At 48.2% G+C, this 22,502-nt stretch overlaps 1 protein-coding gene across 1 annotated transcript; it reads right to left on the minus strand.

The window, feature by feature from the left end:
* Window positions 1-9,161: 9,161 nt before the first annotated feature.
* On the minus strand, window positions 9,162-14,781 carry hccsb (holocytochrome c synthase b). The gene is made up of 8 exons (XM_083936269.1): window positions 14,681-14,781; window positions 13,479-13,593; window positions 13,315-13,362; window positions 12,273-12,409; window positions 11,983-12,131; window positions 10,823-10,942; window positions 10,382-10,468; window positions 9,162-10,203 (listed from the first exon to the last, which is right to left on the minus strand). Exons 2-8 carry the CDS (start codon window positions 13,585-13,587, stop codon window positions 10,005-10,007), a joined length of 849 nt encoding a protein of 282 aa, XP_083792395.1. The 5' UTR covers window positions 13,588-13,593; window positions 14,681-14,781; the 3' UTR covers window positions 9,162-10,004.
* Between the last annotated feature and the right edge of the window lie 7,721 nt (window positions 14,782-22,502).

Raw genomic sequence — 22,502 nt, forward strand, 5'->3', positions numbered from 1 at the left:
CTCTGTCTGAAGAAATGTATTAAAGCGTGTCATTATGTGTAGATACAGTGAACAGGACACCTTCATTCATACGCAGTCCTGAGATACATCCTCCCTTCTGTGGTGTTTGGCCCTTTAATGTGAACTTTATCTGTGAAGAAGAACAGATGACTGATGATAATTGGACCTGCGCTCACTCTCCGCGGTGCTGGAATGAGTTTCAGGGCGCCCTCCCACTGTGCGTCCGTCCCGTGCCCCGTGCTTTAGGGTCCTTGTCCCCCCCTCCAGGCCCGTTTGTACTCACACTACCTGGGCCTCGGAGAATGCTTCTTGCTGCCTATACGTCATCACGCCGTAACACGTCACACGCATTGATGACGTCATGGCGATGCGTGGCTTTGTTTCCAGATCTTTCCGTAGACCTCGGAGTTTTTGTGCGTCTTGTCGACTGTTTTTGAATCTTTTCATCGACCAAATCTGCAGTAAACACTCCATGTAAGTGCCGATTGGATGATTTTGCACAGGAATTACACTTTAATTAACCAGCTAACGCTAGCACGAGCTAGCAAGCTTGATTACATTATGCATTTGACTCTTCATTAAAACATTGAGAAGAAGTACAGAGAGGCGTCACTATGGCGATGATACACCGTTTCGCCTCATCTCACTGGTTTGAAAGGGCAAGTTTCCACTCTTCCTCGGTCTGAACTGGACTTAGAGTGAAACTCCAGCATAAAATCATGTGTAGGGACTCTTCTCGTGCTGCTGCAGAGGTTTGCTGTTATTTTCAGCAGTATTAGTGGTTAAAAAAGACCTTTGAATGCCTTTACAGCGCTGTCCCGAGCTAATCACTGTTAGCTAACACTGCCGGGGTTATAGCAACTCTACCTGATATCTCTGTTAATCGTTCAAACATCACGACGGCTTGCTTGATGACTGAATTTGCAGCAAAGGAGCCTGGGATGATGCAGAGGTTTGCTGTTATTTTCAGCAGTATTAGTGGTTAAAAAAGACCTTTGAATGCCTTCACCGTGCTGCCCCGAGCTAACCACTGTTAGCCACGTCCGGCTGAAAGCGACTGTCCCAGTTAACACGGTTAAAAGTCTCCATCAGCTCCTTCTTCCCTTTTCTTTTGCTGTAGTCTTTCTCTTCTTTACCTCTATCATCGTACCGCACGTTCTTCTTTTACTGCACTTGATGAACAGCCCCCCCCCCCCCCCCCCCTTTTAGCCATCCCTCCCTGCGTAACGGCGTCCTCCCATCCTCCCTGTGTGAAGACGGTATCAAGAGAGATTAAGTGACTGTGTAAGTCATCAAGGCTGTGTGTTGTAATATTGATCCGGCATACGGCGTAAAATAGTGTGATCATTGGAGAAGCAATTATAAAGGCCTCAGCTCCCCTCCTCCTCCTCCTCGCTGTTTATCGGCGTGCTCATTCAATCTCTATCTCTACCTCTCCATTTGCCAGTCGACCCAACCGTAAAAGTCGGCGGGTCATGGCTCCCGGTAGTGTGATAAGGGGCGAGCGCCAAATTGGAAGAGGACTGATTACGTCTCTGAGGAGATGTGTGTGATGAGCTCTCCGCCCCGTTCCAGCTGTCTACAATACGGTTTTACCCGCTGTTGATGCAGTTAAACGTCACCGTGTTTGGACGTCAGTCTTCTCTCTCTCACTGGCTCACTCTGTCATTCAACCAGCAGGTGAACGCCACCTTTTGATTGGTCAGAATAGGGTCTGGCATAGGCAGCGTTCAAGGCGTGCTACGATAAACACCTTGTTCAATCCAAGTGAAAGCGGGGTGGCGCCTCAAAGTGGAATTACGGCCTTAAATCCTCCTGGGGTCTTTTTCCAGCACTTGCAAACATCAAATAAGCCCCGGAGTGTCAGGCCTGGGCATTCAAAGGTCTTTTTTAACCACTAATGCTGCTGAAAATAACAGCAAACCTCTGCAGCAGCATGAGAAGAGTCACTTTACTGCCCCGAGCTAATCAGGGTTAGCCACATTTGGCTGTTAGCGACTCCCCTTAATATCTACGTTAACAGTTGTTACACGAAAAAATGTCTCAATGGCTTATTTAATGAGTGTATTTGCTGAAAAAAAGGAGGCTTTTACGCCGCAATTTCACTTCAACACAGTCCATGGAAGGGAATACTGACAGGGGGAAACATGCAAACTCATGAACACACGTCCATTAATGATCAAACCTGCGTGTAAAGGTTCGGTGCGGCGTCACAACCCTTAAAGAAACCAGCCCCCAAATCTTAGTTTGACCTCGTCCGCGCTGAGTTTGCAGAACGGACCCGGCCTCCTCCCCGGCAGCGCTGCTTTCAAACCCGTCCTCTCCTCAATAATGGAGCGACCTGCACCACCTACAGCAGAGAGAGCTGACGGGGGTCCACCTCTGAGCCTCCCAGACCAAAACACACACACACACACACACACACACACACACACACACACACACACACACACACACACACACACACACACACACACACACACACACACACACACACACACACACACACACACACACACACACACACACACACACACACACACACACACACACGCCTCGGGGCGCTTCAGGAGAAGGCATCAATTAAACAGGAACAAATCCTCTCGGCTTCTGTAACAAAGCCTTCATACAGGAGTGTTTACCTCCGGAGCACAAACATGGCCACGGGGCGTGCAGTTACGGCGGTGGCGGGGGCAGAGGAGCCGGACAGGTGGAGGAGGCGTGCACACGAGGACGCCGTGCTGAGGAACAGCCGTCTGAACAAGAGGAACACATCAACGGGAACGCGCGTAATTGGTTATATATGCTCATTAAAACGCTGTGATTATTTCAGGGTTGTTTGTTTGTTAAAGAAAACTCGCAGACTTAACTTTCCTCCCCCCTAATTAAAAGAAAAAGGAGCCGGCGAGCGCGCTCTCCTCTGCCGAGAGCCAATTAGCCCTCCAGATTCAACTGTCATCCGCTGAGGTCACTGCAGTCTGGGGAGGATCGGTCTCCCGCGGAGCTTCAGGATGCTGCTTTTCCTCCCTGAGTGCTTTTATTTCAGCTAATGAGCAAAGTGCCATAGCGTAATCAGCGGCGCTCGTCTCCCTCTGATAATATTTGTGCACGCCGTGTTCTCCCTGCAGCTCGTGGACCCAACGTGCAGACGGGGGGACGTTGTTCAGGTCGAGGATATCATCAAGGTGTTCAGAGAGGGGCTGGGGATATATGTAAAAAACATACGTTTCTGTTTAAAGAGGCCCTGTGATGCTAGTTTTCAGGGTCAAATTTGTATTTTTCAGGTCAACTACAAGAGGTTTACATGCTTTAATCTTTAAAAACACACATTATTTCTCTCATATTGTATATTTACGTGTGTCTGCACCTGTCAGGGAGGAAGAAACGGAGCGAGAGAGAGAGAAAAGACGGACAGATGGACAGAGAGAGACACAAAGACAGACACAAAGAGAGACAGTCCCAGAGATGCAAGCAACCACCAAAGCAACAGTAACTATAATAATATCTATAGTAATGTGAATATGACTCATATGTTAAAACAGTTAATACAGCAGAACAGTAGAAACAAGCACAGCTGAGGTGATAATTATGGTGGTGATCTATGACTGATGATGTCTTTAAAGCAGCAAATGTTATAATTTATGAGACTAATGATGGTTTATATGAGTAACAGTGATAACAGCAGCAGGAAGCGTCATGCAGGACCACGGCAGCAGGCGCCACCACCATCAGCAGAGACCTGCGAGACGACAAAGCACAAACAACTCCGGGGAAGAAGTTTAATTGATTCAAGCCTCTTATTTCGACCACGCCACAGTGCTGTACGCGCAAAAACCTATTTGTCACTTGGCGTCTTTCTCATGGATGAAAAAGACATCTGACTGACCACAGAGGGGATCGTAATCGTTCACGTGTTCGGCCGTCGTTAGGACCTGGAAATCTTATTTTGAAAGGTTACGTCAGACTGAACAGACGGATAGCAGCATAATTAATGAAGAAGAACAAAATCAGCTTAGGCCCCGTACATGCGGACTCTGACAGCGCACTCACACTGTTCCTCCGTACCGTGCCCGAGCAGGTTCCCCGGGTAAAGCCTGGTTCCTTTGACCAGTGTGAGTGCAACCGTACCGCGTCTAGGAGCTGCACGCTTGCCGTCCAAGGCCGGTTTGGGAGAGGTGGGCTTTAGTAAAGCACGTTTGCACGTGTACGAGCACGAGCGTGCGCACGTGTACGAGCACGAGGCCTACGGCGGCTCTGAGGTCATTTCCTGTGCGCCTGTTGGGACGTAGAAAAAAGAAGGAGGGACCATGCACGGACATTTCAAACAATGGCGGTGAAAGGTTCACGTTGGTGTGATGCGGAGGTGGAGTGTTTACTGCAGATTTGGTCGATGAAAAGATTCAAAAACAGTCGACAAGACGCACAAAAACTCTGAGGTCTACGGAAAGATCTGGAAACAAAGCCACGCATCGCCATGACCAGATTTGGCCCACGGGCCTGAGTTTGACACCCCTGCTTTAGGGGAATGATGTTAATGAATGTTGTATTTAACTCTTGCATCCCTTTTTGGATGTGGATAGAAAGCTGCTCTTCATAAAGGCTGTTTTTCTGAATACACCATAAATACAAACGTGTGTGTTGATCAAAAGTGAGTGAGAAGCCTGATGACGGCGGCTCTGCTCCAGGTTTCCCCTCTCGACGCCATTCTCCTCCTCTAACAGCAGCAAAGCCACACGTTTGACTCCCAGGTCTCACGATTTACTTGAATGGCTTCATTTAAACGAGCGTGTCTGAAGCGTAATAACTGAGATTAACCTGAACGCAAATGTAGCCCCGTCTGCTTTAAACCGCTTCCAATCAATACGGCGCTGTAAGCATCGCTTCTAACAGACACGCTCTGACACGCCTCGTCCATGTCAAAACAGCCGATCTGTGTAACCACACCGTCCCTGACGCTGGGGAGCGGACATGCGGTCAGAGCTGGGTGATGGTGGGGTGGCCGGGGGGCGGACGGAGGCTTTAAAGGCCCCTCTTTGGAATGGAAATGGGGGCTTCGGAGCGCAGATATGATGAAAAATATGGGACTTTCAAACAGGATGCCGGGGGCTGTTTGGACATCTGCTGTGCAGCGATCTGCCGCAAGGGAAATCAGCATGCACACAGTATCTCAGGCAACGTCCGCATGGCTCTGCGGTCAACCCACACAGTCAGGTATTAGGCTTTGTTCTGCTGCTGTAGGTCGAGTCTGCCGGGGATCATCCTGCTCCTGATCCTCTGAGCTTCTCTCCTCTCTGTCTGTATCAGTCATGTCTCATCGGTGCGTGCATAGAATGAACTGTATGATGGCGTCTGGACACAAAGTAGACCCCACTGATGGTAAATGTATGAGGGCGCCCTCCCACTGTGCCTCCGTCCCGTGCCCCGTGCTTTAGGGTCCTTGTCCCCCCCTCCAGGCCCGTTTGTACTCACACTACCTGGGCCTCGGAGAATGCTTCTTGCTGCCTATACGTCATCACGCCGTAACACGTCACACGCATTGATGACGTCATGGCGATGCGTGGCTTTGTTTCCAGATCTTTCCGTAGACCTCGGAGTTTTTGTGCGTCTTGTCGACTGTTTTTGAATCTTTTCATCGACCAAATCTGCAGTAAACACTCCACCTCCGCATCACACCAACGTGAACCTTTCACCGCCATTGTTTGAAATGTCCGCGCATGGTCCCTCCTTCTTTTTTCTATGTCCCAACAGGCGCACAGGAAATGACCTCAGAACCGCCGTAGGCCTCATGCTCGTACACGTGCGCACGCTCGTGCTCGTACACGTGCAAACGTGCTTTACTAAAGCCCACCTCTCCCAAACGGACCGTGGACAGCAAGCGTACCGCTCCTAGATGCGGTGTGAAGTGTCCTGAGATAACATTTGTTATGAGTTTTCACTTTAAATCAAACTGAATTGAACTGAAACAAGAAATCCAGCCAGAAGAGCAATTGAGGCTGTGCGATGCATCCGTTTTGCTCTTATTCCCACGGACGAGTGGCCAATTGCAGCCGATGAGACGTCACGTTGAGACAACATGTCGTCTTCACCGCGGACGGTAAATGTCAGGTGTCAGCGCCCTTTACATTTAAAGAGAGATGTTTTTCCTGCTGCGCTGACAGTCGGCAATCATACGGGCAGGAATCAATCAGTCGGGAGGCGCAGAGAGCTGCTCCTTCGCTGACAGGAGCGTTATTGGACCACAATGCAATGCAGCGGCCACAAGACATGTTGTGTTCTCCGCCTTCACTGTGCTCTCAGCCCTCGCTCTCTCCACCTACATGAATAACCCTCAGCTGATCAGGAACTCCACACCGCCACCACACATGTGTGCTCCGGCCCGGGGAGGATGGAGTCGGTGCTGACTTTATATTTTAGAGGTTGTCTAAAGGAAACTACCTGCAGGCGAAGTAAAGGTCGGGCCGGGACAAGTCATTCTAAAGACGGACACATGTTCCTGTAACCACAGATAGAAAGAGGCAATATATACAGAGACTGATGCATTATTAAGATGCTCCGACACACATCGGCTCATTTGGCTTCTAGGAGCGGCTCCACACAGGAGGGGAAGGGGTGAAAGCCACTGCACGAGGCCGGCAGGATCCCTGTTCATCCTCAGTATTAGAAACGATCACAGCAGTTTATTTTGAGCCAAATCGATACGAGCGAGAAGACGTTTCAGGTCTGTGAACGCTCGGACTAAGGGCGCACTCACACTGTCCATCTGTACCGTGCCCAAGCACGCTTCACGGCTAAAGTCTGGTTCCTTTGACCAGTGTGAGTGCAACTGTACCGCGCCTAGGAGCGGCATGTACGAGCACGAGCGTGCGCACGTGTATGAGCACGAGGCCTACTGGCAGTTCTGAGGTCATTTCCTGTGCGCCTGTTGGGACGTAGAAAAAAGAAGGAGGGACCATGCGCGGACATTTCAAACAATGGCGGTGAAAGGTTCACGTTGGTGTGATGCGGAGGTGGAGTGTTTACTGCAGATTTGGTCGATGAAAAGATTCAAAAACAGTCGACAAGACGCACAAAAACTCTGAGGTCCCCCCCAGGAGGAGGGGGGACAAGGACCCTAAAGCACGGGGCACGGGGCACGGGACGGAGGCACAGTGGGAGGGTGCCCTAAATGAGAGAGACACAACGGCACATAGAGACAAACAGAGACAGACAACCATTCACACCTACGGGTGATTTAGAGTCATCAATGAACCGAACACCTGCACGTCTTTGGACTGTGGGAGGAAACCGGAGAACCCGGAGAGAACCCATGCAGACTCGAACCAGGAACCCTCTGGCTGTGAGGCGACAGCGCTAACCACCGCTCCACTGTGCCGCCCTCTTAACGAGAGCTCGCAGACGGATCTGCTGAACAAATGAGAATCAATCCATCTGGAGCAGTCGTGAGTGATAACAGTGTCCAAAGGTGACAGCATCCGTCTGTGAGCACCTCCGAAGCTCATCCATTAACACTTCAGCTCGATCCTGTCTCACTTCCTCACTCTCAAAAACAGGAATGTAAAAATAAAACAATTCTCTCTGTTACAGAGGGGCCGTTTCCTGGCCAGGAGCAGTTGCCAGGTAACCAGCGGAGACTCCAGGAAGTCACCCAGCTGCCAGGAATTCTGAAAACACCAGAGCAAATACTCAAAACAGCCGACATAACGATGCACCGACCGCACGTCACACATCTGAACAGTTACTTTATTTTACCGTAGGAAGCGGCAAACCTCAATCTGGTGACACAACCGTCATTGAATGGAGCATTTAGACCGTACATGGTCAAAAGTGGCGATGATGATGACGTATAAAGAGTCAAACACGGCGTCAGAGAGAGCACGTGTCCTGTCCCACAGCTCTAATGTGAGCCGCCAAACGCCAAACCCAACGACAGAACCTGGACTTTTGTCTTCACGTGGGATGCTTCATTGCTGTTCCCCTCCAAAGTAAAAGCATCAACCGTAGTGAAACACCGCCCTCTTGTGTCCTGGTTCACAACTGCATGGACACGAGTGATGAGAGTGGATCAGCCTCCCGTGACAGAGGAGTTCAGGGTGTTTCACTGAGGTTCACTTCAGGTCACGTGCTTTGTCGTTTCATGGAGCCGACCTGAAACATGTCCGGCCTCAGCTGCAGCACCGTGGAAGCATGTGGAAGGGGCGTGGCGGTGCAGGGAGGAGGACGCCTGACACACTGCCATCAGACTTTACAACATGACAAAAGTTATCTCAGGTCACTTTACATGCGGAGAAGGTAAAGACCACACTCTAGGACTTATTCATGGTTTACATAGACCCAACATTTCCCCCGTGAGCACACAGTGGCGTTGGAAACCTTCCCTTTAACAGACAGGAAGGGACAGACCCAGCTCTGTGGAGGACAGACTGACATCTGTCTGCACCGGAGAGAGACAGCGTGCGACGGAGCGCCCAGGATGGCCACCGGATCAGTTGGAAACTAGATTTCCTTCAGGATCAATAACGTTTTCATCCCTCCGTCCCTTCAGATGAGTAAACAGGATGTAGTTTGTAGCGAGTGTTTTGTTGCGGGCGTGCGTTTACATGAAAAACAAGAGAGGCGGATGTGATTCAGAGGCAGAGGAGCAGCAGCTTTATTGATACTTTAGCCGTTTAGCTGATTATACATAAAAGAACAGAAGCATGAAGAGAATGAACACGGAAGTCTGCGGTCACTCATCAAGCAATAAATAAAAATCTGAAAATCAACGTGAAACAAAAGGAGAGAGTCTGGAAGACGTGAGTGTGGCGCTCTGAAGAACCTCCAGATGAAACCTGACACGATACAAGAGCAAAGCCGGATTCAACCCCGCGGACCTGGTGTTACTGCTCGATACGTTATCACTCGCTGCTCCGGAGCTTCTGACCCGATATAAGAGAGAATATAGGATGTGTGCAGCAGGGACACGATGAACCGCTCACACTGCAGGTCCTTAACGCACAAATCTGATTTTGTCGGTTCACATGACGTCTTTAAACGTGGCTGAACTGCTGAGTGAGCAAGTAAAGGGGCTGAAGGTCCTCGAGGCAGCGGCCGTGAGTTCGACTCCGACCTGCGGACCTTTGCTGCACGTCTAACACCCCCCTCCCCCCCTCTCTCACCCCATTTGTCCCCGTTGTTGGTCCTAAATAATAAAAACTGACTCTTTTGTTACACTGCCAAAAAAAAAATCATCTTTAAAAACCGTGTTTGAGCCACGGGCCGCTTCACCGCCGTCCTTCATCTTTGTTTTCTGTTCCTGAGACACACTTTTGTTTTTCCCCAATCAACTTTACTCGTCATTCATTTACAAAGCAGCTCAGCGCGGCTCAGAGTGACGTCAGAGCGAGCAGCACGTTTAAAAGTGTCCTGATTCTGATGGAAAACGTCAGATTTAATGCGACTCGTGGCGTTCACAACGTCAGAAGAACCAGATACGCGTCACACGTGAGAGGAAAGTCAGATTCAGGGTCACTTGGAACTGCAGTGTGAACGGAGCCTCGGCCCCTTTAAGATCAGCAAATTCTGGATCCTACATTTCCCATAATGCAACACAGTAGCATTCTTTCCTTTCTTCTCCCCCCTGTGCTGCCTGGTGAACTCTACACCTACAACTCCACACCTGCGGGTGTAACGGAGGCTTTCTGTCATCTCAGGGCCCAAGCTGACAACTTATGACATCACTGTGACATCACTGTGACATCATCGGACCTGACAGAGCTCCGCCACACCTACACGGGACAAGCCGGGCAGTATTTGCGTTAGTTAAAGCGGGTCGGGGCGGGCGGCTCCAGGAGCTGGATCTGAAGTGAGAGCGGAGCGAAGGCAAACAGCATTGAAATCAATATGATTAGAGATGAAGCTCTGTACGGTCTGAACGAGCGAGGTTCAATTTAGGGAAGAGTCAATTTCATTTGCTTCACCGGTGTCGTTTCACAGCGCCACACGGCCTGTACGGAGCTGAAGCTCCTTTAGGAGGTCCAGCGCCACCAGGCCACCTTCATGCGGTCCCAGACGGCGTCTAGAGAGTCGTAGGCGGGGCGCACGTCCAGGATGGAGAACTGATAGTTCTCCTTGTTGATTTCGCCGTCGTAGTAGTCGATGACGTAACGCACCTCCCGCCCGCAGCGGTCGATGATCCAGTCGTGGCGGTCGAACGGCAGCTCGTAGCTGATGGGGAGAGGAGACATGAGTTATTATGTTGAAGGGCTGGTGTGTGTGTGTGTGTGTGTGTGTGTGTGTGTGTGTGTCTGTGTGTGGTCGGTCCTTTGGGGATGCGTTCCTAAAACACACACACAACACAGGTGAACATCTCAAGTGCAGACAGGTGAAGTGTGGAGGAGCTCACCCCATCCAGTGGCGCATGCGAGCCCTCGGTGAGAACTCTTTGGCTTTACCGCCGAACCTCTTGAGCGTGGGCCCACACGGACACTCACTGCAGGGACACAGAACCACACGCAAGTCGCCGTTAATGCTCCGGTGTTCAGGCACATTGTGTACATAGCGCACACGGGAGCCGTGTTCAAAACCGCCCCCTATCGCAGAAGTTGTGCACGATATAGTGTGGACCAAGAGTCCGCGCGGCTCACCGCAACGTCATGATTCTGTCACTTTCTCACTAAATAGCATCACTGACATTATATGTTTCTATTCTTAATATTACAAACTAACTGAATGCTTTAAAGCGACTCATTTGGTGCCTTTAACGTCCAAACTCAGGAAAAAGGAAGAAAAAAAACAAATATACATGTTCTACGTGACTGTAACGGATGGAGAGCTGTAGACTCACTCTGCGTGCATGGCTTCCCATTTCAGGATCTCCTGCCAGGCCTGCTCGTTGTTCTTGTTGTGGATTTTGATGATGTTGCTCATATCGGGGGGAGTGAGGTCGTCTTCACGCCAGCGCCACCTGCAGCACAAACAGCACTGAGTGTTATTTCACATGCAGCCTCAAGGCGAAGTCTCTGCACTGCCTCAGCGCTGAGATCTCCTCCCATCGCCTGAGTGCAACTAAGGACACGGCTGCATCTCTGTATCCACAGGAAAGCAGGTGCAGCGACTCCAAACGCTGTAGTACCCATGCCAGGCCTGGAGGTGGCGCTGTAACTGCCACAGAAATACATACACACAGACTTTGGCGCTGTTCTGGACTCTGATGCACCGATCACTCTGCAGTTAGTTTCCTCACTGAGCAGAGGGGGCTGCTGGGAGCCCCTTCACTCTGCAGTTAGTGTCCTCACTGAGCAGAGGGGGCTGCTGGGAGCCCCTTCACTCTGCAGTTAGTGTCCTCACTGAGCAGAGGGGGCTGCTGGGAGCCCCTTCACTCTGCAGTTAGTGTCCTCACTGAGCAGAGGGTGCTGCTGGGAGCCCCTTCACTCTGCAGTTAGTGTCCTCACTGAGCAGAGGGTGCTGCTGGGAGCCCCTTCCCCGTCCCAAAGCGCTCCCAGGCGCCACTTTCTCACTACATTTAGAGACTTTTCACAGCTTCTTAGAACTGGATTTAGAAACAGAGCCTAGAGCAGTTTAGCTCCTTATTCAGAGCATCAGGGAAAAGGGAGAAATCTGTGCTGGGCCTCATTCAGTCCCATGCATGTGGCTCAGAGTCCAGTTCAGTAAACAGTCTCTGGGTCCGTCTCTGTCCTCTCACGCAGCAGCACTGTTGTTGTTATGTGACGCTGCGGGGTCAGAGGTCGGAGGTGGTTTCAAATCTTCCCACTCTGGGACCTGGTTTCTAAAGATCCAGTTTTCAGGCCCTGATAACGTCGGCTGCTGTGGATGGAAGACTAAACCAGACTGAAGCTGTGCGGTTACAGGGAAACATGTCTCCCTGAGGACGGGCCCACAGAAAGTAAGACCATCCTTTTATAATATAAACCAAGAGGAGAAAGAGAAAACAGAGCACAACAACTGAACTGAGGCTGGGGGAAAACACTGGTGGCACAGACTGACCCTTTCCGCAGCATGGCGTTCCAGAACATCTGCTCGGACGGGTAAACCCACTTCTTCTCTGTGTCGTGACGTGGAATGGTGGACTCCTCTCTGGCGATGGGGAGGGGGAAGGGCTGATCCGGAGCAGGCACCTGGTTAGGGGGCGGCATCTGTCCACACAGGGAGTAAAGACAGTTCAGCAACACTCCATCTTTACAAATGCAACTAGAGAGAGAGACGTTCTGACAACATCATTCCTGCTTGGCCTTTCAGACCGTCACTCTGTTCCAACACTAAAGTGGTGCAGGTACCATATTTGCTGGGTCGATGTCACTCTTGGTGCCTTCTGCAGCTTTCATGGGACACTCCACAAAGTCATAGGCCCGGTCCTGGTGAGCTGGACCTGGTTCTGCTTGGTGCATCGGACACTCTGGCGGAGGAGACGCAGCTGGAAACAAGAGGCGTGTCATTGTAGCAGAGGATTATGATAATAAAGATCATTCTGAGGCGTAGTGGGTACAAAACCCTGCCCAGCACAAGCCAATATTTTCAGCATTACAACAATATGAGGGCGCGCTCACACTGTCCATCCGTACCGTGCCCAAACAGGTTCCACGGGTAGAGTCTGGTTCCTTTGACCAGTGTGAGTGCAACTGTACCGCGTCTAGGAGCGGCACGCTGGCCGTCCACGGCCCGTTTGGGAGAGGTGGGCTTTTGTAAAGCACGTTTGCGCGTGTATGAGCACGAGCGTGCAAACGGGCACGAGGCCTACGGCGGTTCTGAGGTCATTTCCTGTGCGCCTGTTGGGACGTAGAAAAAAGAAGGAGGGACCATGCGCGGACATTTCAAACAATGGCGGCGAAAGGTTCACGTTGGTGTGATGCGGAGGTGGAGTGTTTACTGCAGATTTGGTCGATGAAAAGATTCAAAAACAGTCGACAAGACGCACAAAAACTCTGAGGTCTACGGAAAGATCTGGAAACAAAGCCACGCATCGCCATGACGTCATCAATGCGTGTGACGTGTTACGGCGTGATGACGTATAGGCAGCAAGAAGCATTCTCCGAGGCCCAGGTAGTGTGAGTACAAACGGGCCTGGAGGGGGGGACAAGGACCCTAAAGCACGGGGCACGGGACGGAGGCACAGCGGGAGGACGCCCTTAAACAGTGCAATCATGAACAGAACATGCGTAAAATGTTTTACAGCAGTGGCACCTGCTGTTCAAACTTAACTAAGCTTTGCGTTTAGGCCGACATATTAATAATAATCTGTTACTCATCGTCCGTGTTCCCAGATAATATTTACTAAAATGGTCAAAGCTTGAACATGTGAACTGAACTTAAAGTTGGTACCTTTAACAGGCTGAGCTTGATGCATGGGACACTCTGCAGGAGGAGACACTGAGAAAGACAGACACACATGAGACAAACTGCAACACAAATTCAACCTGCTACGGTAAAACATGGCATGATAAAACAGTGGTTCACAGCCCTCCTCCCTCCCGCAGCAGCAGCACCTTTCACGGGCGGGGCTTCTTGGTGCATGGGGCAGCCCTGAGGAGGCATGGCCATCATGGCCTCCGCCCTGACTGTAGGAGTGGCAGGAGTGGACAAGGCGGCTCCCATCCTGTCCTGTCACATTTACAAAAACACACACACAAGACATTTAGTCAGTCAGCACACTTTAGGTCAGATGAACATGGTGGTGATGGGATCTCTACGCACCCTCTGCGGCTCCAACTAAACCTGAATCCCAGTTTTTACGCTCATGTGTGACCCACAATATAATTCTTAATATTAGCTACGACTGCAGGAGGCACTTTACAGCTAAAAGGTTTAAGTTTAGCTGTTTTTAGAGAGCTGAACCAGAAGCAAAGCTCTGGATCTACCGCTCAGTCCTGGTTCCTACCCTCACCTGTGGTCCTGAAAGCTGGGTCAGGACCTAAAGAACCAGGTCGCGGGTACAAGTGTGTGAAATGTGTTTCCTCAGGAGGGGGTCTGGAGTCTCCCTTAGAGAGAGGGGGAGAAGTTCAGCATCCGTGAGGAACTCGGAGTAGAGCCGCTGCTCCTTTGCGTTGAAAGGAGCCAGTTGAGGTGGTTCAGGATCATCTGGTAAGGATGAACCCTGGGCGCCTCCCTAGGGAGGTGTTCCAGGCACGTCCAGCTGGGAGGAGGCCTCGGGGAAGACCCAGGACCAGGTGGAGAGATTAGATCTCCACACTGGCCTGGGAACGCCTCAGGATCCCCCAGTTAGAGCTGGTTAATGTGGCCCGGGAAAGGGAAGTTTGGGGTCCCCTGCTGGAGCTGCTGCGCCCGCGACCAGACCCCGGATAAGAGGCTGAAGGTGAGTTGTTTTGACGTTTTGGAGAATTACAAAGTCAATCACGAACTGAATCGCTCTAAATAAAGTTTTGAGCTTTGTATTAAAAACCTGGACCGACCCGCCATCTTTTAATTACGTCATAAAACTGACTGAACAGAATAAAGTATAATAACAATCCGCCTGGTGAAGCTAACAGCACCAGCTAGCTGCTTCCATAACATTAGCGCCGTAGCTAGCGGCTATGCTAGCGGTAGCGGTTCTGTTGACTGACTTCTTCTGCGTTTAACTTTCCCGTTATTTTGTAACTAAAGCGCGTTTAAACCGCACCGGGCCGCCTCTCCCGGGTCCCGTCCGGCCCGGTTCTGTTACAGAGAGCCGAATAAACGCCTCACTCACCTGTGGAGGAGCGAGAGAGGATGTTCTTGTGTCGGGTTACTCTCCAATGTCACCGTCCGGAGCTTTATCCACTGGGAGTTGTGCAACGCTTCTTCTTCTACGGTTTTTTTTTCTCCTTCCGTTTCTTCTTCGTTGGTTCGGCAGCTATGACGTAATGCTGCTCCTAGTGTTTGTTATGAAGAACTGCATCAAATCATTTAATATAATCCTGTTTTCAACTCAATTAATTTTTATTTAAAGTGCCAAATAACAAATAAATAAAAAGCAGATTAAGTACATGCACTAAATTCATTTAAAAATAAATAAAAAGCCGGTTTAGTACATGGACTAAATTAATTTAAAAATAAATAAAAAGCAGATTTAGTACATGGACTAAAAATAAATAAAAAGCCGATTTAGTACATGGACTAAAAATAAATAAAAAGCCGATTTAGTACATGGACTAAAAATAAATAAAAAGCAGATTTAGTACATGGACTAAAAATAAATAAAAAGCCGATTTAGTACATGGACTAAAAATAAATAAAAAGCAGATTTAGTACATGGACTAAAAATAAATAAAAAGCCGATTTAGTACATGGACTAAAAATAAATAAAAAGTCGATTTAGTACATGGACTAAAAATAAATAAAAAGCAGATTTAGTACATGGACTAAAAATAAATAAAAAGTCGATTTAGTACATGGACTAAAAATAAATAAAAAGCAGATTTAGTACATGGACTAAAAATAAATAAAAAGCAGATTAAGTACATTGACTAAATTCATTTAAAAGTAAATAAATAAAAAGCAGATTAAGTACATTGACTAAATTAATTTGAACATAAATAAATAAAAAGCAGATTTAGTACATTGACTAAATTAATCTAAAAATAAATAAAAAGCAGATTTAGTACATTGACTAAATTAATTTAAAAATAAAAAAAGCAGATTTAGCAAGTCTTCTACCAATAACCATGCACTTGTAGTCTCAGTGATGTGTGTCAGAAACTACCACTGTATCCTTGAGTTACACAACGCAGGTCATGATGTAGTGGTCTCTGTCCACTGGAGGGTGCCACAACACTGTCTTAGTTTCATATTCTCTCATGTTATTCCTGTGTTCCAGATTGCATCAGTACTAGATTCTGTTGCTGTAATGGTACACAGACATATATATGTACATACATATATATATATAAATATATTAAAATGTATTCATATGATGGGATGAACCCCTTGGGCTGTACCAACTCGTTTCTGGGGGGGGGGGGGGTCCCACACAAAACAGACAAAGCAGTAAATGATACGATGATAAAACAGACAAAAACAACTAAAAAGCAGCACAATATTACAGGCAGACATAGAACATTAACAGTAAAACGTAACTACACATAAGAACAAACGTAAACATAGACAGTGACGTAGTTCAATGAGTTACTGAAAACTTACACAATCAGATTTAAGGTGAGAAGTCAAATTGTTTTTAAACCCGTAAAATAAAGAAAGCAAACGAATGTCTAAGTTTAACTGGTTCCAGTCTGAAGGAGACTGGACCCAACTGTAACTGTAACTGTAACTGTACCCATGCTCTTTCTCACACTCCTCCATAGGAAATGATCATTAAATTCATCAAGACGGGGAAACTGGTGTAAGAAAGAACATGAGACGGAGGGGAGGTCAAAGTCAAAGTCGGCTTTATGGTCAATTCTTCACATGAATAAGACAAACAAGGAGTCGAAGTTTGGTTTCTCCCTCTCCCGTGCGTAGACGAGACAAGACAAGACAAAGACAAGACACAATGGTAAGTGACACAACATGAATTATCTAACTGCTATAGTAACAACAACACATTATGATAGTAATAATAATAAGAAGAGAGGAAGTACACATTCATTTTGTCTATATTCATGGCCCCAAGGACGTTTAATATGGAGGTTTGTTGACTTCTTACATTAAAAAGCTACATTTGAATAGATTTCGGGGGGGGGGGGGGGGGGGCTGTGGCTCAGTGGCCATGGAAATGAAGAAATACAAACAAACTAAATAAAAGCAGCATTAAAATGACCAATTATAATATTGTTTCCATTGCGTTTCACTGGATGAAACCTTTTTATTTTTTTTAAAGATTATTTTTTGGTCTTTTATGCCTTTATTTTTATAGTACAGCCGGAGGTTGACAGGAAATGGGAGAGAGAGAGAGAGAGAGAGAATAGGGCTGCAGGTGGAAGTGGACCCCCAGGCGGCGACGAGAATTTACTGCAGAATTTCCACCAGATGCAAGTTCGTTACGGAACGGCTGCGTGCGTGCCCCGTGCACCGCCGTCCACCCATCACCCACTGGCTGCATTTTATGTTAGCATGCTAATGATGCTAATTCTGACAACTAGCCTCTGAGGAGAAGTGAGGGCCAGAGGCTAGCTGTCACTCAAGAGACCACGCCCCTAATCATCATAAACTTTAACCTCCAATCAAATAAAAACTAGCCCCTCCCCCTCAGTGTTGTCATGGAGATCTGATCTAAACACACAGACTAGAATGTTCTTTTGTCCTTAAACAGGTTTAATGATGCTGTGTAAACGGCCTGTTTAACATGGGGCTCAATGAGAAACTGCTCTGTTATGAAACCTGCCCCTAGTGGACACTCAGAGAACTGACGCTGACGGAGCTTCCTGATTGGATCAAACAGGAAGTCCCTCTCTGTGGGCGGGGCTTGGATTAAACCTTTAAGTGGCTCAAAGGTCCTTATGAGTGGATATCGCTCTATGGTGATATCCTGGAAATCACACATTTTCAATTAATCGGGTAACCACATTAAGCAGTGAACTGATCCGCACACGGGTTTCATCCAAGACCCTTCACCATCTTGTTAAACCTTAATGATTTTGATTCTTTTGTACTTTAAAAGAGTTTTTTCCAAAGCAATATACTGTTAAAATGTCCTTGTGGTGATAAATACCCACATAGACAACAGACATATCATTGTGACATTGCTAAGATGCCGATGGATATTGCTTTGGGTTTGGCTCTATTTGCTGTTTGCTTGCGTAATTAATGAGTTGTTTGTGAGCCTGGACTGAGAAACACAAACCCACAGCAGCGGTCTCCTCCGTGTGTTCTGGGACAAAGTGCTAATGCTGTTTGTTGATTAAGAAAAGATCGCTGGGTTGTATCGTTCGAGGTAAATCGGTATCTACGTGTAATTTGAATACGTTATCATTCCACCAATCAGCACTTGAGGTTTTCGTCCGCACGTCCAAAAATGACCCTTCTTCCAACCTTATTCTTTCCTGTGCCGTTACAGTGTCGTCTCAAGAACCTCTACGTCCACACAAACCCATCTAAAATGAGTTAGAGCTGGTTAATGTGGCCCGGGAAAGGGAAGTTTGGGGTCCCCCGCTAAAGCTGCTGCCCCCGAGACCCGACCCCGGATAAGAGGATGAAGATGAGATGAGATGAGATGACTAGTGACATATTTAGCGTCTCGTTCGGACAACAACAGCCAAGCCAGCCTCTAAAGCAGACGTATAATGTTTCATAATGACGATATTGTTTATCTGCTTCAAGCACGCCAACTCACTAATCTGATAGCAATGTAACATTAGCCTACTATGCTAAAAACACATGGCTAACGTATGCTAACAAGTGTTGACATAGGTGTTTAGCAGACCGGGGATGTTCACAGTCATTAGTCAGTATTGGCACAGACTAATGGAAGCTGTTTATGGAACAACTACCAAAATGAAAGGCAAATATGACCTAGCATCAGTTTTCCCAAATCCTGGCGTAGCCTTCTCCACCGCTCAAAGGAATCCCAGATGTTGACTCGTCTTTGGCTCCTATGTCAGTCACATTTCTGCCTTTTCCTCGGCCGACTTGCGTTTCCGCTAACCGTCTCCGTTGGGGTGAGCAGAGGCCTCCCTTCTGGTATCGGTCTTTTCCTTCTCCATGGTAACAGAAGCTCCGGTAGCTGAGCGGCTAAGCTAATCACTACCCGCTCAGAGAAAACAGAGAAAGGAGACGTTCACAGTCATTAGTCAGTTTTAGCACAGACTAATGGAGGATAGTTATGGAATACTACCACAATAAAAGGCAAAAATGACCTGTTGAACAAAAAGACTGCTGACTCAGCAGCCGTCTCCACCGCCCAAAGGAACCCCCGATGTTGACTCGTCTTTGGTTCCTGTGTCGGTCACATTTCTGCCTTTTCCTCGCCAACTTGCGTTTTCTTCCATCCGTCTCCGTTGGGGCGAGCAGAGGCCTCTTGCTGGTATGGTGACAGAAGCTCCGGTAGCTAAGCGAGAGAGAGAGAGGGGGAGTGAGAGCGGATTGGATGGAGGGTACGGACCAATGGGAGCCTCCGTGACGGATGGCTCCCATTAGTCAATTTCTACGCAGACCTACGGCCGATAGACTGCATGGATTTGATTGGCTCTTTGGGCGATTCATATCGTGTAGATTGGACTACAGTAACCATAATCGCTGCAATAGACCATAGCTTTAATGCTAGTCTCCCTGATTAAAACCTGACTTTTCACACAGGTCGCTTCATTCGGATGAGTTTAATATCTTCCAGAACTCCGGCACATATACAAAACATTCACAGCAAGACAGAGCCAGCATTGATTATCTGAGCTTACCACTTTGCCTTTGAGACCCCTCTGAGATCTGAGGTCAATTCACGTAAAATGTGTGTGTGTGTGTGTGTGGGAGGTGTAAAGGTGGAGCTACAGCTCATTAAATGTATTTGCGGACGTGTTCTCTCATGGTTCCATGCGTGATTGTAATTTCCCCACAGCTGTGATTCATGTTACTGTGATGCTATTATAGTTAGAAGTTTTATAATTACCCTCAACCCACACACACACACACACACACACACACACACACGATGTTCACTCATACATCTGCTCCATTTGCTTTCCATCAGCGTGTTTTGAAGCCTCACACTAACATGGATACAGTTGATCGTGATAGGTGTCAAACAGCAGAGGTGTGGGCTCGTGTTAGGCTCAAGTCACGTGTGCTGACCTTGACACTTGACATTGACTTTAACACGAGCGGTGACTTCACTCGGACTTCAGCGTCGTGACTTGGAATGACTTGATGTTCTCCCCGAGCCCAGACGTCAACGGTCGATACACGGACTACAAACGGAAACCAGACCCTTTCCGCTATCCTAATCTGGTCCCGTTGTTTACAGATTGTTTACAGATTCCCGTGCAGAGTCTGGTTACAGAGATTACGTTCCTGACAATAGATAATATGTCCTTTGAATCCATCCAACAGCGCCGATCCCGCCCGCCCCCCGAGTTAGCAGCGACTCTTTTAGGACTCAGAACAGGGTTTTCAACTTCAACTGTAATTTGTTAATGTAAAGTTTTCATTTATTTAATAGATTGGACATCGAACATATACATTACATACAAACAGGATACACACAAGTGACATGGGCACAAAAGCAAACAAAAAATACACACACACACACACACACACACACACACACACACACACACACACACACACACACACACACACACACACACATGACCTATATACATGCAACTAATGGAGAGAGTGAGGGGGCTGCCAGTGACCAGCGCCCCGAGCAGTTGGGGGTTCGGTGCCTTGCCCAACAGCACCTCGACAGTGCCCAGGAGATGAACTGGCACCTCTCCAGCCACCAGCCCACGCTCCATTCAGGGACTCGAACCAGAAACCCTCCTTCCCACGGCGTGATGACGTATGGACAGCAAGAAGCAATTACGCAAGGCCCAGGTAGTGTGAGTACAAACGGGCCTGGAGGGGGGGACAAGGACCCTAAAGCACGGGGCGCGGTGCGGAAGGACAGTGTGAGAGCGCCCTTACTTACTTGATACAGTCAAAAACCTTTTGTGAGAGTAATTTTCATATTGTTTATGCTTTGGATTGAAGTGAAGAAACCACTTTGTGTCCATGTCTGTAGTAAGAAGGAGTCAGGAGCTTTTGTGGGTTGTAGTTCGGTCCGTCTCAGGCTGCGGTCTGGCCGCCATAACATCGGTTGTTCAGAAGCAAGACATAAATACAATTCGTCTTGTACCATCCATAATCTACACACTGCATTAAGTTAGAGTGTTTTCCACTAGGACATGTAGCCAGCTGCATCCACCCTATTTATGCTGCAGCTGCTTAAATATAGCCACATACAGAGCAGAGAACTGGTAATTGTGGCCTTAAAAGTGTCTTTTTATAGATGTTTTTCAAACAGAGGGTAAAGCCTGTGGTGAGATGTATTATTGCTACACTGAATAGATGTAACAGACAGGCTGCTGAAGTCATCTGCTGGAACGGTTTTATAGGGGTGAAGGTTTGGGAACCGGCTGCAAATCTATATTTAAGTTAGCAATCAAGAAAACATAGGACTTGCTATACGCTACATCTAAGGTACATCAATATTTACAAACAACCCAACAACGGTCCTGACAAACACCCTGACAACTGTCCCGACAACTGTCCTGACAAACACCCCGACAACTGTCCTGACAAACACCCTGACAACTGTCCTGACAAACACCCTGACAACTGTCCTGACGAACACCCCGACAACTGTCCTGACAAACACCCCAACAACTGTCCCGACAACTGTCCTGACAAACACCCCGACAATTCTCCTGACAAACACCCCGACAACTGTCCTGACGAACACCCCGACAACTGTCCTGACAAACACCCCGACAACTGTCCTGACGAACACCCCGACAACTGTCCTGACAAACACCCCAAAAACTGTCCTGACAAACACCCCGACAACTGTTCTGACAACTGTCCTGACAAACATCCCGACAACTGTCCTGACAAACACCCCGACAACTGTCCTGACAGACACCCCAACAACTGTCCTGACAAACACCATGACAACTGTCCTGACAAACACCCTGACTACTGCCCTGACGAACACCCCGACAACTGTCCTGACAAACACCCCAAAAACTGTCCTGACAACCATCCCGACAACTGTCCTGACAAACACCCTGACAACTGTCCTGACAAACACAACTGTCCTGACTTACACCCTGACAACTGTCCTGACAAACACCCCGACAACTGTCCTGACTTACACCACAACAACTGTCCTGACAAACACCCCGACAACTGTCCTGACAAACACCCTGACAACTGTCCTGACAACTGTCCTGACTAACACCACAACAACTGTCCTGACAAACACCCCGACAACTGTCCTGACGAACACCCCGACAACTGTCCTGACAAACACCCCAACAACTGTCCTGACAAACACCCTGACAACTGTCCTGACAAATACCCCGACAACTGTCCTGACAAACACCCCGAAAACTGTTCTGACAAACACCACAACAACTGTCCTGACAAACACCCTGACAACTGTCCTGACGAACACCTTGACAACTGTCCTGACAAACACCTTGACAACTGTTCTGACAAACACCCCAAAAACTGTCCTGACAAACACTCCGACAACTGTCCTGACAAACACTCCGACAACTGTCCTGACAAACACTCCGACAACTATCCTGACAAACACTCCGACAACTGTCCTGACAAACACCCTGACAACTGTCCTGACAAACACTCCGACAACTATCCTGACAAACACTCCGACAACTGTCCTGACAAACACCCTGACAACTGTCCTGACAAACACCCCGACAACTGTCCTGACAAACACTCCGACAACTATCCTGACAAACACTCCGACAACTGTCCTGACAAACACCCTGACAACTGTCCTGACAAACACCCCAAAAACTGTCCTGACGAACACCCTGGCAACTGTCCTGACAAACACCCCAAAAACTGTCCTCACAAACACTCTGACAACTGTC

Source organism: Echiichthys vipera (genome assembly GCF_963691815.1).
Source record: "Echiichthys vipera genome assembly, chromosome: 21".
NCBI lineage: Eukaryota > Metazoa > Chordata > Actinopteri > Perciformes > Trachinidae > Echiichthys > Echiichthys vipera.

Excerpts from the sequence above, each read along its gene's own strand:
- hccsb (XM_083936269.1), bottom strand. The coding sequence starts at position 13,587 with ATGGGAGCCGCCTTGTCCACTCCTGCCACTCCTACAGTCAGGGCGGAG. Across the intron at positions 10,469-10,822 it reads TGGGAAGCCATGCACGCAGA|TGAGTGTCCGTGTGGGCCCA; the intron begins GTGAGTCTACAG and ends GTGTCCCTGCAG. Across the intron at positions 10,204-10,381 it reads CGCATGCGCCACTGGATGGG|CTACGAGCTGCCGTTCGACC; the intron begins GTGAGCTCCTCC and ends TCTCCCCATCAG.